Source organism: Lissotriton helveticus, chromosome 8, assembly GCF_964261635.1.
Source record: "Lissotriton helveticus chromosome 8, aLisHel1.1, whole genome shotgun sequence".
NCBI lineage: Eukaryota > Metazoa > Chordata > Amphibia > Caudata > Salamandridae > Lissotriton > Lissotriton helveticus.
The window spans coordinates 1,543,998,672-1,544,014,315 of NC_136069.1; the positions used below are offsets into that span (position 1 = coordinate 1,543,998,672).

The 15,644-nt window shown below is 42.7% G+C and overlaps 1 protein-coding gene across 1 annotated transcript in view; it reads right to left on the bottom strand.

Moving 5' to 3' along the window:
- MOGAT2 (monoacylglycerol O-acyltransferase 2) overlaps nucleotides 1-15,644 on the bottom strand; it is a 501,244-nt gene that overhangs the window by 136,520 nt on the left and 349,080 nt on the right. Inside the window, exon 3 of the mRNA XM_078658533.1 lies at nucleotides 13,726-13,930. Coding sequence (XP_078514659.1) covers nucleotides 13,726-13,930 — 205 coding nt within the window. The remainder of the gene's footprint in view (nucleotides 1-13,725; nucleotides 13,931-15,644) is intronic.

Sequence of the window (15,644 nt, forward strand, 5' to 3'; positions counted from 1 at the left end):
CTAGACTTAAGTGGCATTAAGTACAGTGGTGCAGAGTGGATTGGTTTTGAGTAAAGTGGTATAGACTGCATTGACGCAGAGTGCATTGGTGCAGTGGTGTAGACACAGATTAAAGTGGTGCAGAGTGGCGTAGAGTTCTGGCCATCAGCGCAGTAGTTGTAGCGCCAGCTTTAGCATGGGTGCACCAGTTGCCTCATATCAGTCATGTGGCCAGGCCAGGCCTCCTAAATTAAATTGTGCGCTTCTTAGCCTCTCAATAGTAAAGATGGGTTGGCCCTCTCGCCTGTTTACCAGCCCACCATCATCGTCTTTGTTGTAGCACATTCTGATGACCAACTTATAGATAGAGCTACACTGCTATAGGTGCAGCAGTTACATGTTATGTTACGTTATATATGTTATATACTGCATTCTATGGAAAATATGGCCCACGGTCCAAATGCCATGTCTGTGCTTAGTTAGATGTAAGCAAAAGGTTCTATTTAATGTGTTGTGTTGGAAGTTTGTGTGAATTCCATGCTATTGAAAAGTGCTTTTCGGGGCCACATTGCAGCCAGCTGTATAGTATATCTGCGCTATGTGGGGTGTATGCAAGGTCTGTCCAGTGCGTTCTGTTTGATGCTTGCATATGTTTTAAACTACTTACAATGCTCTTGGGAGCTGCTTGCCATCCAGCTATATGGTATTTCTGAGCTATGTGCTATGTAAGCTCTACCTAGTGTGCGCTATTACATGTCTGCGTGTGATGTCAATTATCGAAAAGTGTTGTTGGGTGCCACAGTGCACCACAACAGGCAACTCTACGCTCTGAGGTGCACAGTCAACATACCTTTGTAAACTAGTGAATGAGGCTTACTTTTTTCTGGTTCCAGTACTCCCTGTGCTCCCACTCTGCGTATTCCTTGCATTCGAAATTTACATTTTCTGCTGTAGTGTGAGAATGCATTTCAAGAAAAGGAATATAAAGTAGGGTTTCCAAAAGAAAAATCCCAGCCGTGTGTTTAAAGAGCCTGGACAGACCTTGTCTTGGCACTAAATAGTGTTGTAAATAAAAAAGTATGTATTCATTTGTAATGCGACTTTTCTGCCTTTGTTCTCTTTAATTATCAGTCATGAATCTCATCATTCAGGCAGCCCTAGAACACAATAAAAGTGCTTACTATTTATATTTGCTGTTCGAAGTATGCAGTGCTGAAAATACAGCTTTAGGTGACTGCTTATTTTTGTTGGTGGGGCAAAGTGGTAGGTGGTGGGCTGGGCGGCTGGGGGGCCCCCTCCATGTGCTTTGCAGGGGGGCCCCCTCAAGTTTTGTTACGCCACTGCTTAGGAGCAAGTGTGTGTCTTGCCTGAAGCCCTTTAAGACAATAGTGCCTTCAGGCGGTAATTAAAACCTAGGGAGTAGCAACACATGTAATAGGGGGTGTCCTCATGGGAGGTTACAAGAAGAGACAAGGCGGTACGAAGGAGTGACTACTAAGCCTATTGACCAAGGAAAAGCCCCCATTTACAAAAGACAGGGGCAGGAGCCAATTAAATGGATGGGCGGAAAGTGGGTGGAGCGTTATGCCCATATCCTGAATACTATTAAGGCAACAGTGGTCCCTAACAAGCATGAGGATATAGTCAATAAATATAGACGAAATAGTTTCTATATTGAAAATGACATGCCCAGCCGGGCAGAGGTTTGATATTTACTTTTTAGGCAATGTAAAACAACAATATACAAAAAATATACAAAGCGGGGTACAAGCCTGTACCCAGCTTAACGTGCAATTTAGACATAAGGGAAGAATGACATGTGGAGAGAACAAACAAAAACAAAACAAAAGGGCTTTTAGGCAAAAACGTAGAGTTCTGTAAACCTGTTAGTTGCACATTTTTCAATTATGAAACAGAACAATGCTTGAAGTTCCGTGGTTTTCGGGACCGGACTCCATTTTGTTTAAGTTGTTCGTGACGCCATTTTTGTTGCCCTCACGTAGGCCTATGGAGGTAAACGAACGAACAAAGTTGCATGGGCTTTGTTGTTCATGTATGCATTAATAGGCCCTTTTCGACTTGCGAGTGAACTGTAAGATGCTGACCCCGTCACTTGAAACTGACCCTTTCACGAAGCCAATTTTCCTAGTTGATCGTTGTCTGTGATTGCCAATCAATGTTCAGGATATCGTTAACTTTTAGTTTCTTGCACATATCTTGTCCTACTCAACATCTGAATTGTTTCTTTCCTTACGACTTTTCATTACATGGGTAGTGCTTTCAACTATGGGTTTGTCCGACTTTTGGAAATTGAATTTGGGACAGTCCTAATAATTAACTTGTGGGTTGGTACAATGTAAAGTGAGCTTTTTGGAATGTAATAATGTATGTGAAAATGTATTCCATTGGTCAGAATTTGCCGCAGTGGGTGTGCATTAGTAATTAATCGAAAACAGCATCAAAAGAGATGTCTTGCTCTATGAATTTGAGCAGTTTCCTGAGTTGTACACCGTGTTGTATTGCTTGGTTTACTGTTAATTGCTGCAGCTAATAAATTTGATCTTTGACGCCATCCAGAAGTATTCCGTGTCTCTGTATTCCAAGACAGGAGAATCCGAAGACTTCGGGTGTGTCCCTGGCACCGCTGGGTTCTAAGAAAATCCTGTTCTTCAGTTGGCGCCCAACGGTTGGGCGACTTCAGCGGTACCGGTCCAAGCCTGAGGATCGTGAGGAGCCACGTGAGGAAATTCTGGAGGAAGGCCGCCACTTCATTGACCCCTGCATGTCGACGTGGACCAAATGTCTTTTCTGCTAGGCTTCCCGCTTTCCAACGGCTACGAAGGACTGCTGCCCTGACTGTCGCCCTGTCTTGGACCCTTGATTGATCCTTTGTAAAGCGAGACGATAGACGGTCTTCTGGTGGCGTGACAGATATTTTGGTTAAGTATAAGTGGGTCGCTCCCACGACTTTGTTTTGGTTCTTGGTTTTGATTCGGATGTTGCAATAGCCGAAGCCGAGGGGCTTGTATATTTACGAGTGTATCGATAGTTGATAACCCCTTGAAGTTTGAAGTTAGATTAGTGAGCTATAAAATGCCTGGTCTTAGCAAAATTAGGAAATGGTTTAGTTGTGGTTGCAACAGGGATTCCCGATTGGAGGATTTGTGTCCGATACCTCCGGTTGGAACTCCGACTTATGAGCTCTATTCAAAACACGGAGTGGGTCCTATCACTTATAATGAAGTATGGGTTCGCTATACGAAGAAAGATGGTGTTTTACGATGGCCCCAACATGGTAGTTTCGAATTAAATATTTTAGATAATCTGGAAGTTGCGCTATTTAGGAAGAAAGCCGAGCCGGCAATGTTTGACTCTTTCCGCCTTTGGCGTAAGGAAGCCAAACAGCGAGAAATTAAGCAAGCAAAGAGAGATAGGAAAGATAAGAATATGTCGGTACTACAAACTGCTAGGCAGTTAAGGGAAGATGGAGAAGAGCGTGCGAGTGAAGTTTCAGATAGACAACGTTGCTTGGCCGTTGATAAATGTTATCCGGCCTTGCCGCCTTCTCCTCCGAAAGTAATTGAAGACCTTGAAAAAGATCCTTTGATCTCTCATTTACTGAGATTGCCACCCCCTTATGTGCAGGGTGCTACTGCACCTCCATTACCCCCGGTTGTTGCACCCTTTGTTGTTCAACCTCCTGCTGTTGTTCAGCCACCCGGTGCTCAGTCACCCGGTGCTCCACAGATGGTTTTGCCTCCTACTGTGCAACCCACTCTAGGGTCGCCAGCTTTGCTACCAGCTTTGCCTCAAGCTCCTTTGCCTACTTTTTCTGCCTCTTCGACTCCTACTGTTCTTGTTCCTACACCTCTTTTGCCTCAAAATACTTATTCTCCTGTTCTTATGTCTACTTCTTCTCCTTCTGCTCGAGAACGAATGACTGAGACTGTTGTTAATCTTTTGTCTCCATTGTTTGGGTCACTGAATATGACCCCTGTTTCGGAACGTAAGCAGAGTCGTAGTCCGCTTCGTAGTTCCGAGGAACGGACAGTGTTGGATTTGTTGGCTCGTAGATGGATTTTAAATGCTTCTAGGTATTATTTGCAAGCGGTTATGGATGTTTTCTTTCAGTGGTAGCCACCTAAGCAAAGGTACGTTTTTGATGTAATGTATACTTTTCTCCGTCAGGAATGGGAAGATAATGAGTTGGGTCCAATTCCGCAGGAAGTGCTTGATGTTCAGTCCGAATTTGCTAAAGGGACGATAGTGGAATCTGATGTTACAGATGCCGTGGAGACGATACTTGTTTTTAGTTCTAGATTGCCGCCTCAGACATTGTACGAACCTGATTCTTCTGTTAGGAGGAAAGTGAAGCAGTATCCTATGAGAGAGGTTCCCCCTGTATGGAGAGAAGCAGTTGCTGCTAATGTTAATTTGGGTATTCAGGCCGCAGAGGCTCATTTTCAGCGAGTATGGGTACATGTCCCTTGGAAGAGAGCAGAGGTCTTGGCTCTTAAGCAGTCCTTGCCTGATCCCCGTAAGAATCCTGCTGGTTATTACAAGGAGTTGTCCCAGACAGTTGAAGCATGTATTATGAATTTAACTGACATAGATATGTTGATGGGTAATGTAGTTCCTCAACCTTTGTGGGCGAAGATTCGTCATGAGAATCATGCGCAAGAATTAGGAGATACGTGGGCTAATATTGTTGCTGCAGATGGTCGGCAGGTAGGAGGTGCCAAACCTGAGCCCTTAGTTGCACAATTACCTGGTAGGATTATTAATTTAATGAAAACTATGATGCCTCCTTTACGAGTGAATTGGGACAAGTTAGCAGCATGCAAGCAAAAGAAAGATGAGAGTGTGTCTGATTTCTTCACGAGGTTTGAGGAAAAGTTTATCGATCATAGTGGTCAGGACATGAGTACGGAAGGTGGTCAAAGGTTGTTCGTGGACAAATTTGTCTTTAATTTGCTTCCCGAGCTTTCTAATAAGTTAAAGGACTCTGAGAGTTCATGGGCTGTTTCTTCGTCGGCCCAGATATTAGCTACTGCACAATATTACGAGAATAGGGATAAAGATGAGAAGGATAAAGCAGAGAAGAAAACGAAAGATCTAAAGACGAAGGTTCTTTTGCAGCAAGCTTATCCGCCTTGTCAGAATCAGCTTCAGTTTCAGCAACCTCCACAGTTTCAGAGATTGTTACAGAAGCCTGAGCCTTATGCTCCGCGATTCTTTCCTGGTCCTAATCAGTGTGCTTATTGCAGAGAGGAAGGTCATTTCAAGAATAGTTGCCCGGCTTTGTTACAATGTGCGAATGGCGTATCTGGTCAGAGAGATCGTGGTGGTTTCCAGCAAGCTCCTAGGGGTAGGGGATGTGGTGTGTTACCCCAGAATGAGCGTTCCTCTTCTCTTCAGAATTCGCGAAATAATTTGACAGACAGAATGTTCCGAGTGGTCAGTCTGCACAGTACTATGTTGATGATTATTATGTCGAGAGTGAGAGTGCTGGTTATAATGATAGTTAGGACAGCCATGGACAAAGTGAGGGAGTAGTGTCAGTTCCAGTAGACCAGAGTGGACCTTATGTTGAAGTGATTACATCAGGTGTGGTAGAACCTTTTCTTTTGGATACTGGTGCGACGAAGAGTTCTATTATGCACTCAAAACTTCCTGGCACACCTTTGTCTGGCTTGACCAATGTTTCCGTAGGATTTTCAGGCGCCCCAGTTCGTAATCCGGTTTCTAGTCCTTTGTACCTTTCTATTGGTCCTTGTGAATTGGAAGCTCCACTTATTCTAACGACTGGTTGTGGTGAGAATCTGTTGGGTTTGGACTTGCTGAAAAGACTGCATGCAACATTACATTGCTCTCCTTCGGGAGTACATCTTACCTTGGGTAAGAAAGTGATTTCCCCGATGTATTTGTCTAAAGATTGCCTTCCACAGGAATTGCGTTCTCTTCCTGATACACTTTGGGCTACAGGTCCGAATGATGTTGGTCTCTTGCAGATTCCACCCTACGTTGTTACCCTTAAGTCGAATGCTAGGCTACCTCGTATTCCCCAATATAAAATATCTAGCGATGGCGAGAGAGCTTTTCTAGCGATTGTCTATGATTTGGTTGAGAAGGGTGTAGTTGAAGAAACGAGAGGTAACGTGTGTAACAGTCCTGTTCTGCCTGTCCTTAAGCGTACTGATGCTTCTCAGCCACCTGTGTATCGGTTTGTGATCGATCTTCGAGAAGTGAATAAGATTGTGGTGCCACAGTTTCCTGTTGCTCCTGATATCACTGCTTTGTTGACTCTGATTACTGCTTCAGCAGCCTGGTTTTCAGTTATCGACTTGAAGAATGCTTTCTTCAGTATTCCAAATGCCGAGGAGAGTAGAGATATTTTTGGCTTCTCTTTAGGAGGCCGAAGCTTCCGGTTTAAGAGAGCTCCTCAAGGTTATTGTGAAAGTCCCTCCATTTATAGTCAGGCGTTGAAAACTCAGCTTGATGATTTTGTGTTGCCTACTGGTGCTACTCTTATTCAGTACGTTGATGATTTGCTGGTTGCTGCTGATGACGAAGAGATTTGTAAAGAAGCTACTCTTTCTTTGTTACGACATTTGTCTGACCTTCATCATAAAGTGTCACCTTCAAAGTTACAGTATTGCCGACAAGAAGTAACCTACTTAGGTCATCTCTTGTCGAAGGAGGGAAGAAGGTTGACCCCAGAACGAATTCAAGCGATTGCGCAAATGACTGTGCCATCCACACAGAGAGAAGTGCGTGCCTTCTTAGGTATCACCTCGTATTGTAGGCAATGGATCCCCAACTTTTCCCTACTAGCGAAACCTCTGTTAGCGCTGACTCTTAAAGATACTCCGTATCCTCTCCCTTGGTCTGATGAATGTCAGAAAAGTTTTTCTGAATTACGTGATGCATTGTGTTCGGCTCCGATGTTGGGTACTCCTGACTACAGTAAACCTTTCACATTGTATGTTCACGAGAGAGAAGATTGTGCATTGTCAGTGTTGACGCAACAGTTTGGAGACAAGCAGCGCCCATGTGCGTATTTTTCAGCGACGTTAGATCCGGTAGCTAAAGCGTTGCCGAGTTGTCTAAGAGCTACAGCGGCAGCGGCTGTTTCTATTCGACAGTCTGCTGGTTTGGTATTGGATAATACGTTGATTGTGATGGTCCCACATGCAGTGGATACCTTATTGAATAGGACCAAGACTCAGCACCTTACTAGTGCACGTCTGTCAGGATATGAGTTGACACTTTTGGCTAGCCATGTTCACATTAAGAGATACAATGTGTTGAATCCAGCTACGTTGTTGCCAATTTCTGTAGAGACAGATGCTCAAGAACAGCATGATTGCTTTCTTCGGACAAGAAGAAACGAAGGCTAGAGTTGATTTAAAAGATACTCCTCTTACGAATGTTGATGGTACCCTATGGGTAGATGGTTCGTGTTTCAAGCTTCCGAATGGTGAAACGACTGCGGCATATGCCGTCACAACTTTACATACAGTTGTTAAGACAGCACGCATAGCACAGAATTCTGCGCAAGTAGCAGAGTTGATTGCATTGACTAGAGCGTGTGTGTTGTCAGAGGGAAGGCGAGTGAATGTTTATACTGATAGCCAGTATGCGTTTGGTGTTGCCCACAGTTTTGGGCGTTTGTGGAGAGAGAGAGGATTTATTACTTCCCATGGTACAAAAATACAGCATGGGCAGTTAGTGAATGAACTTTTGGAATCACTTACTCTCCCAAAGCAGATTGCAATTGTGAAGTGTAGTGCGCATAAGAAAGTTGTGGACGATGTGGGTCGAGGGAATGCATTTGCGGATGATGTTGCGAAGGAAACGGCGAAAGACATGATGAGCCGTATGTATGTTGCAGGCCCTGCTAATTGGGTTATGGCTGGTGGAATGTGTGAAGACACAATATAAAGTGTGAAGTTGATTCAGGCTGAAGCTACGGAAAAGGAAGTGAGCACGTGGAGAGAAAGTACGGGTATGTTGGATTCGACAGGTTGTTGGGTTGAGTTGTCGGAACACCAGCGATGGTTGTTGCCTGATGCGTATGTGTTCCCAGTGGTTACTATGGCTCATGGAATGGCTCACATTAGCTCGAAAGGAATATGCAAGTTGTTGGCCCCAGTATGGCAGAATGCTGGAATTCCTAAATGTGCTGAGAATGTGGTGAATAACAATTTGCACAAGTGTCCCTATAGGAAATCATTTACACACAATTCAATTAGTTTCCAATGTGCCACCATAGTGGTCAGCAATTAACCTCAAGCAAGGAGGACAGATTTAAACTGTTCTTTATTCCAAGTATTCTAAGTTTTTTCCTTTTAAACTTTTTCTTTTATCATATACAAGACTAAAAATATGGCAACAAAAATACTACAATATTAGGCAAAGTTCTTAGTAGTATACGGCAACTTTTGTTAAACACATGGAAAAAAATAAATATCATGTGGACAATGGTATTTATCACAATACAGTCATTTCGTGATCAAATGATGATATAGATAATGAACAAAACGTTGCCAAGCGTCGACGTTTCGGTCCTTCGTTGGTTAAACAATCCATAGGACCATCTTCAGGACCATATGCTGCACATATAAATCCAGGACCTCCAGCCGGAAGTCAACAGGTCAAGCGCTGTATTAACCTAACGTCTACAGAAGCCGTGATTAACTCCAGTAGTCTCGTCTCATTACAAGAGGCACTCGGACGTTTAATCTCAAGAAGCACACGTCACTTAGTAACGTAAAGCCAGCACCACTGTTGCCAGTCGATTCATATCCGCGTCGAGAATGTGGTGAAGCATTGTATGGTTTGTTTGAAGTATAATCCTGGAAAGGGAACTCCAACTCCAGCTGGTCATTTTGCTCCTCCGACGTATCCGTTTGAAGTGATACAGCTAGATTATATTCACATGGAGAGATGCAATAATTTGAAGTATGTCCTTGTGGTTGTTTGCGCCTTTTCCAGATGGATAGAGGCTTACCCCCTAAAGGATAATACTGCCTTGTCTACAGCCAAGATTTTGCTCAAAGAGTACTTCACTAGGTATGGTTTGCCGAGAATTGTATGGAGCAACAATGGGAGTGAATTTGTGGGCCAGATCATGAAGAAAGTGTGTGCGGGTTTGGGTATTAATCAGAAATTCCATACTGCGAAACACCCCCAGTCAGCAGGCCTGGTCGAATGCTATAACGGCACGTTGAAGCTGAAGCTAGCTAAGAAACAAACGCGCACTGGTCTTACATGGCCAGATGCCTTGCCGTTGGCTCTTTTGTCAACAAGGACGACAGTGCATTCTCGTGTGGGACTTAGCCCATACGAAATAGTTTTTGGTCATCCGGCCAATGTTTGGGGTGTGCCTCGTCCTAAGAAATTTAGTGAGATTGAGTACCCTATGTTGGTGGATTACTTACATGACTAAACTGCTAAATTACGTGTTCTCCACTAACAGGTCTATGACAGTTTGCCGACAGCTACTGCAGATCCAGGCCATACAATCCAACCTGGAGAATATGTATTGACTAAGAACTTCCAGGGAGCCAAAAATTTGGAACCGAGATGGACTGGACTGCATTTGGTTCTCTTGGCCACTAGAACTGCTGTTAGAGTAGCTGGTAAAAAAAACTGGGTGCATGCCACCCATTGCAAAAGAGTTCCTTTGCCCTTACCGTATGATAAGTGGGTGAGGGATGGATTAGCCGACTCCGAATGTGAAAGAATTCCTAGATTTGTACCTTTTAGTGATGCACATTTGACATGGACTCAGTCAGAACGCGAGGATGATGACATTCTGCAAGCTGCTGTGCCTTCGCATTTGAAACTTGACACCACGAATCCAGAAACACGTTTCAAGGATCAAACTGTGCCTGGCAAAGAGCGCTACAATCTGAGATCGAAAAAAGATACATGAATGGACAAATAAAGATTGAATTTTTAATGTAGTGAATTACACCTAGTCAGATCAAGAGACTTTTTTACTTTTTTTCTTTTTCGAGTCACCATCCGGACTCAGCTGCAGGGTCGCGGTACAGCCTTAAGGGGTGAGCCGCGTATTGACATAAGGTCTGTGGTTCATGGTCGTTAGTACGATCTTGACGCACACTTAAGTGAAGAAGGTAATAGCCGTGAGCAGCACGTTAGAGGATGGAGTCTTTTGAGTCTGATAAGGGTATTAAGAGAATCAATTCTAAAATGAAAATGTGTATATTGGTCCGTAGCAAATGTTTTTTAATACTGTGTTTTCTAATACTTTTGAATATTGCGTAGCTTGTGTGGGTTGGATCATCTATGTTACACAACAGACGCTTGCATCTACCTCCCAACCTACTCTTTTTTTTTCTACTGTTTCCCCACATGAGTTTCATACGTTGCCTGAACATGAACAGACACGAAGATTAGAATTTGTGAACAATTTGTTTATACAGATGTTGCATCAGCATCAGCTAGTCGTAAATACCACGAATTGTTGGGTTTGTGGTGTTATGCCACATACGACAGATAAGGGAATGCCATATTTGGTTTTGCCTTTTTCGCCTAATGGGTCAGTATGGGCACTCCAAGCAATGTTTATCTATGCGAATGAAGCATCTCCTGTACGTTCCGTCAAAGATAATGCGAGTAATAATGCCTTGATACAGGGAATAGTAGATATGATCAGAGATATTGATACGTATAATGCTATCCCTAAAGATGAGGTACGAGCATATGTTGGTTGGAACAAGACTGGATATAGTATTAGTCTGACAGAGAAGGAGAGACGAAAAAGGTCTCCCCCTATTTGGATTGTACCCGACCGAGGTAATTTTTGTCTGCAAGGTAATGGTCAGAATCTGAGAGCTCAGCTTGGTAAGAGTGTGTGTGTTCACACCTATGTCTATACATCCCAGAAATCTCCACCGTTCGTGCCAGCTAAAGGCACGTATTTTGTTTGTTACGATAGAGCATATACCTGGTTGCCTCCTTACTTTTCAGGCACATGTTATGTGGCATTTTTGCTTCCCCCTACGTATACAGCTGCTTTCAATTACCATAAGACAAGATATCGTAGAGGTGTTATCGATGCGAAAGATACTGTCGCACAAGAAGTTGGAGACTTCTTCAAGGGTTTTCTGCCCTTTTGGGGTCCTATGGCTAATAGTAGGAATATTCGTCAGCTTACGAGAGTGGTCGAGGCCACTAGAAACGAGACTGCAGGTGCCCTTAGCAATATTACAGCTGAGCTCCAAGCAGATCGCCTTATGACATTATAGAACCGCTTTGTTTTAGATATTATACATGCAGATAGAGGTGGAGTATGTAAATTGATCGGGTCTAGTTGCTGCATTTTCATACCAGATAACGCCCCGACAGTGTACTAAGCCATCTTGAAGTTGCATAAGTTCGCTGAGTCTATACATGTAGACGAAGAGAACTGGTCGTTGATAGAATGGTTTTGGGAACTGCTGTCCAAATGGGGATGGAAGATTCTGATGTTCCTTGGTATGGTTTTAGCTATCATTTTCTCGTGTTGTTTATGCATCCAGTGTGGTCCCGCCATTTGTGGCCTTTGTGCTACAATCTGTGTGAGAAGACCCGTCCCGAGAGAAGCGAAGGATAATAAGATGATGTTACAGCAACACCTTGATGACCTGATGAGAATAGATATAGACCTGGATTCAGATTGACGTGAGTTTAGGTCATTGCCTACGTAATGGCAAAAGGAGGGCCTGAGGTTCCGTGGTTTTGGGGACCGGACTCCATTTTGTTTAAGTTGTTCGTGATGCCATTTTTGTTGCCCTCACGTAGGCCTATGGAGGTAAACGAACGAACAAAGTTGCATGGGCTTCGTTGTTCATGTATGCATTAACAGGCCCTTTTCGAATTGCGAGTAAACTGTAAGATGCTGACCCCGTCACTTGAAACTGACCCTTTCACGAAGCCAATTTTCCTAGTTGATCGTTGTCTGTGATTGCCAATCAATGTTCAGGATATCGTTAACTTTTAGTTTCTTGCACATATCTTATCCTACTCAACATCTGAATTGTTTCTTTCCTTACGACTTTTCATTACATGGGTAGTGCTTTCAACTATGGGATTGTCCGGCTTGTGGAAATTGAATTTGGGACAGTCCTAATAATTAACTTGTGGGTTGGTACAATGTAGAGTGAGCTTTTTGGAATGTAATATTATATGTGAAAATGTATTCCATTGGTCAGAATTTGCCGCAGTGGGTGTGCATTCGTAATTATTCGAAAACAGCATAAAAAGAGATGTCTTGCTCTATGAATTTGAGCAGTTTCCTGAGTTGTACACCGTGTTGTATTGCTTGGTCTACTGCTACTAGCTGCAGCTAATAAATTTGATCTTTGATGCCATCCAGAAGTATTCCGTGTCTCTGTATTCCAAGACAGGAGAATCCGAAGACTTTGGGTGTGTCCCTGGCACCCCTGGGTTCTAAGAAAACCCGGTTCTTCATGCTGGCACCTTTACACTATTACAGGACATATAGGTATTATGCATTTGTATAAGGTGCACATGTTTGTTGACGGCGTTTCGATCCGTTAAAACATTACATCATCAGGACATGTAATGAATGCCTAATAATTAACAAGCCTCCTTTTTTAACGGATTGAAACACCGTCGACAAACATGTGCACCTTATACAAATGCATAATACCTATATGTCCTGTAATAGTGTAAAGGTGCCAGCATTGTTCTGTTTCATAATTGAAAACTGTGCAACTAACCGGTTTACAGAATGCTAAGCTTTTGCCTAAAAGCCCTTTTGTTTTGTTTTTGTTTGTTCTCTCCATATGTCATTCTTCCCTTATGTCTAAATTGCACGTTAAGCTGGGTACAGGCTTGTTCCCCGCTTTGTATATTGTTTGTATATTGTTGTTTTACATTGCCTAAAAAGTAAATATCAGACCTCTGCCCGGCTGGGCATGTCATTTTCAATATAGAAACTATTTCATCTATATTTATTGACTATATCCTCATCCTTGTAAGGGACCACTGTTGCCTTAATGGTATTGATTCCCAAGGTCCCTTGCTGACTCCTTTGGGTTCCCTTGTTGTCCCTAACATATCCTGAATACAGCATGTCTCGAAGAGACAGCACAAGAGCTGCCTAGGTGAGACCTAAAAATATGGCACATTGAAAAACTGACATCTGCAGAAGCTTGCCTCAACACCGGGGACTACTGTCTGCTCCCACAGATGCCAGCAGCTGTTATTTACTCAGCTTCCATTCTGGGAATGAGTACCGGCCATCAATGGGAGAGGACATTTTGACAATTTCCTTGCTAATTGTAAGAAAGAGGCAACACTCTTTGCCGTTCCCATTTCTATGAGATTCAGAAGGGCTCACAACATGCATACTGCAAGCTGAACTTACAATTGCAACTTGCAATGCACTTGGATGCAATGCATGGTTGGTTTTTACCCCACAAAGGCTGCCATGTTTTCTCTGCATAGATTTTGCTAAGGAGAAAAACCTTTGACACAACAGTTTTGCATTGTAGTATGTAAACCAAGAAGAACATCTTTGCTTGTAATGCAGTCATTTATTTGATATTAGTATTTCCAGCCTCTTTTCCCCTCCTTGTGAATCATCTTTCCCAACTCTGTATTCAAAGGATATGATAAAGGTAGAAGTCTCCAAAAGCCATGTGTGTTTCCTTAATAGCTCTTTGCTTACGTCTGTAGTGCTTGCTCATGGTGTGCACTAGTATTTACCTCCTGCCATGGCGTAGTCTCTGAAGAAAGGAACTCTGAACCATAGAGGCAGCATCAGCATGTAGGGGGTCAATCCGGGGTAAAGCTCCGGGAAGCCGGTGGCCTCTGTACAGAAGTTGATGAAAGCACCAGCCACCAGTACCCCGTGGGGGTGGAAACCGAGTATATAATTCTGGCTGGGGTTCAAGTCTGCTGTCTTGATCAACTGTGAAGAGACAACATTAAGGATATCAGTACGGAAACATTATTCATTGTATTTAATGACATCCTATTCCCATTGTTTTACAAAAGGTGTTTTCTCACTTTTAGATTTCCTTTATTATACTTTAGTCCACTACATTCAACCTTTGTTTTTTGCTAATTTCGGCTTGAGTTTTTTTACTTTACCTCTGAATATGCGATCATTCCTGTTTCCCACTCCTACTTGATGTCAATTTTGCATCTATGTCCTTCCTCCCATCCTATTGTAAAGTGCTCTGATATCCCTCGGGATCTTGTTCACGCTATATAAAACTTTATAAATAAAATAAATAAATAAAATAAGTCTTAGCACAGCTGAGAGAGTACCTCTCTCTCATATAATGATATTGACTGTTTGGGTGTATCTTTCTGCCTCCAATAGAGTGCATTGAACTGCAGGAGGGACTATTTTGCAACTATAGACCTCTCTGTCGTCTTAATGTTTCTTATTCCCACTCCCACTTTCCCCTTCTGTGTCTCCACCTGTGGGTCTTCTACCTTTCTCTTTCCTTTGAGTCTCACTCTTACATTTCTTCCACCTGGAACTCCCTTGTTCCACCCTCCCAAACTTCCATCTTTATGCTGTGTTTCCTCTTTGTTTGAAACCACCACCCCAACTTGTTCCTCCCACATTGCACTTCGTCATTAACCTCTGTACTGTTTCTCACTCCCAGCCTCTTCTCAATGGTGTCACTGGGGCTCACCCACAATGAAAGGTTGACTCATGGACATGTCTGTTTCCTTCAATACGGCCCTCTTTTTGCTTGCATGGCAAATAAAGTTCTAATAATAATGGAACCTTCATTATAGTGATCCCTTGCTTGCATATAAACTAAATAAGGCTTCCTTGCCATCCACTCTTTATATACCATAAGCACTAGAGAAGTCAAGGGAGACTTCAATATTTAATGCCTTTCATTTCTTACATTTTTCTGTGTCAGAACATTAAACTGAGACCTATTGGCTTTGCAAGTGCTTGTTCTTACTAATGCCACCATTGAGAACATAAATATTTGCCAATGTGTGTTCTATGCTTACAGATGTACACACAGACATTTGTCCTTGATTTTACAGTATATTGCATGTGGTGCTACAATTGTACAGTTCAGTAGCACTTATTTATTATGCAATATTTACTCAATCTAAGTTTTACTGAGTGTGTTGGCATTAGAAGCATGAAAGGCAAACTTAGCGACAATTAAATCTGAACTTCAAATCGTCTATAAAGCGCTTCATCAGGCACAATAAGGTACTTTGCAATCCTATCAACCATTTCTGCCACCCAGAAGGATCCACTGGCACCATAGTTCTGAGATCTGAATTGTATCAGATAGGTTTAAGGTTCAATAATGTAAGCAACATACCAACCCAGAGTACCTCTGCAAGCTACAGGACGTAGTTGTAATCCTGTTAGTTATAGATATATCTGCATAAAATACAGGTCAAATGTTTTGATCCAAAATAGCTTTGAGGGTTAATGCACCGTTTGCAGAGCTTTGTAAGTGACTTACAGGTCACATTTTTAAACCCCAGTAAAACAGCTCACTTTTTTGCTGAATAGATCCATGTGCAATATGCAGATGGTTATGCGGTAAACCACAGAATTTCTTAAATCTACTGCCACTCACCATTGCCTGTTGATTTATCAACAATGTATTCAAGAAAGATAAACAAAGCCT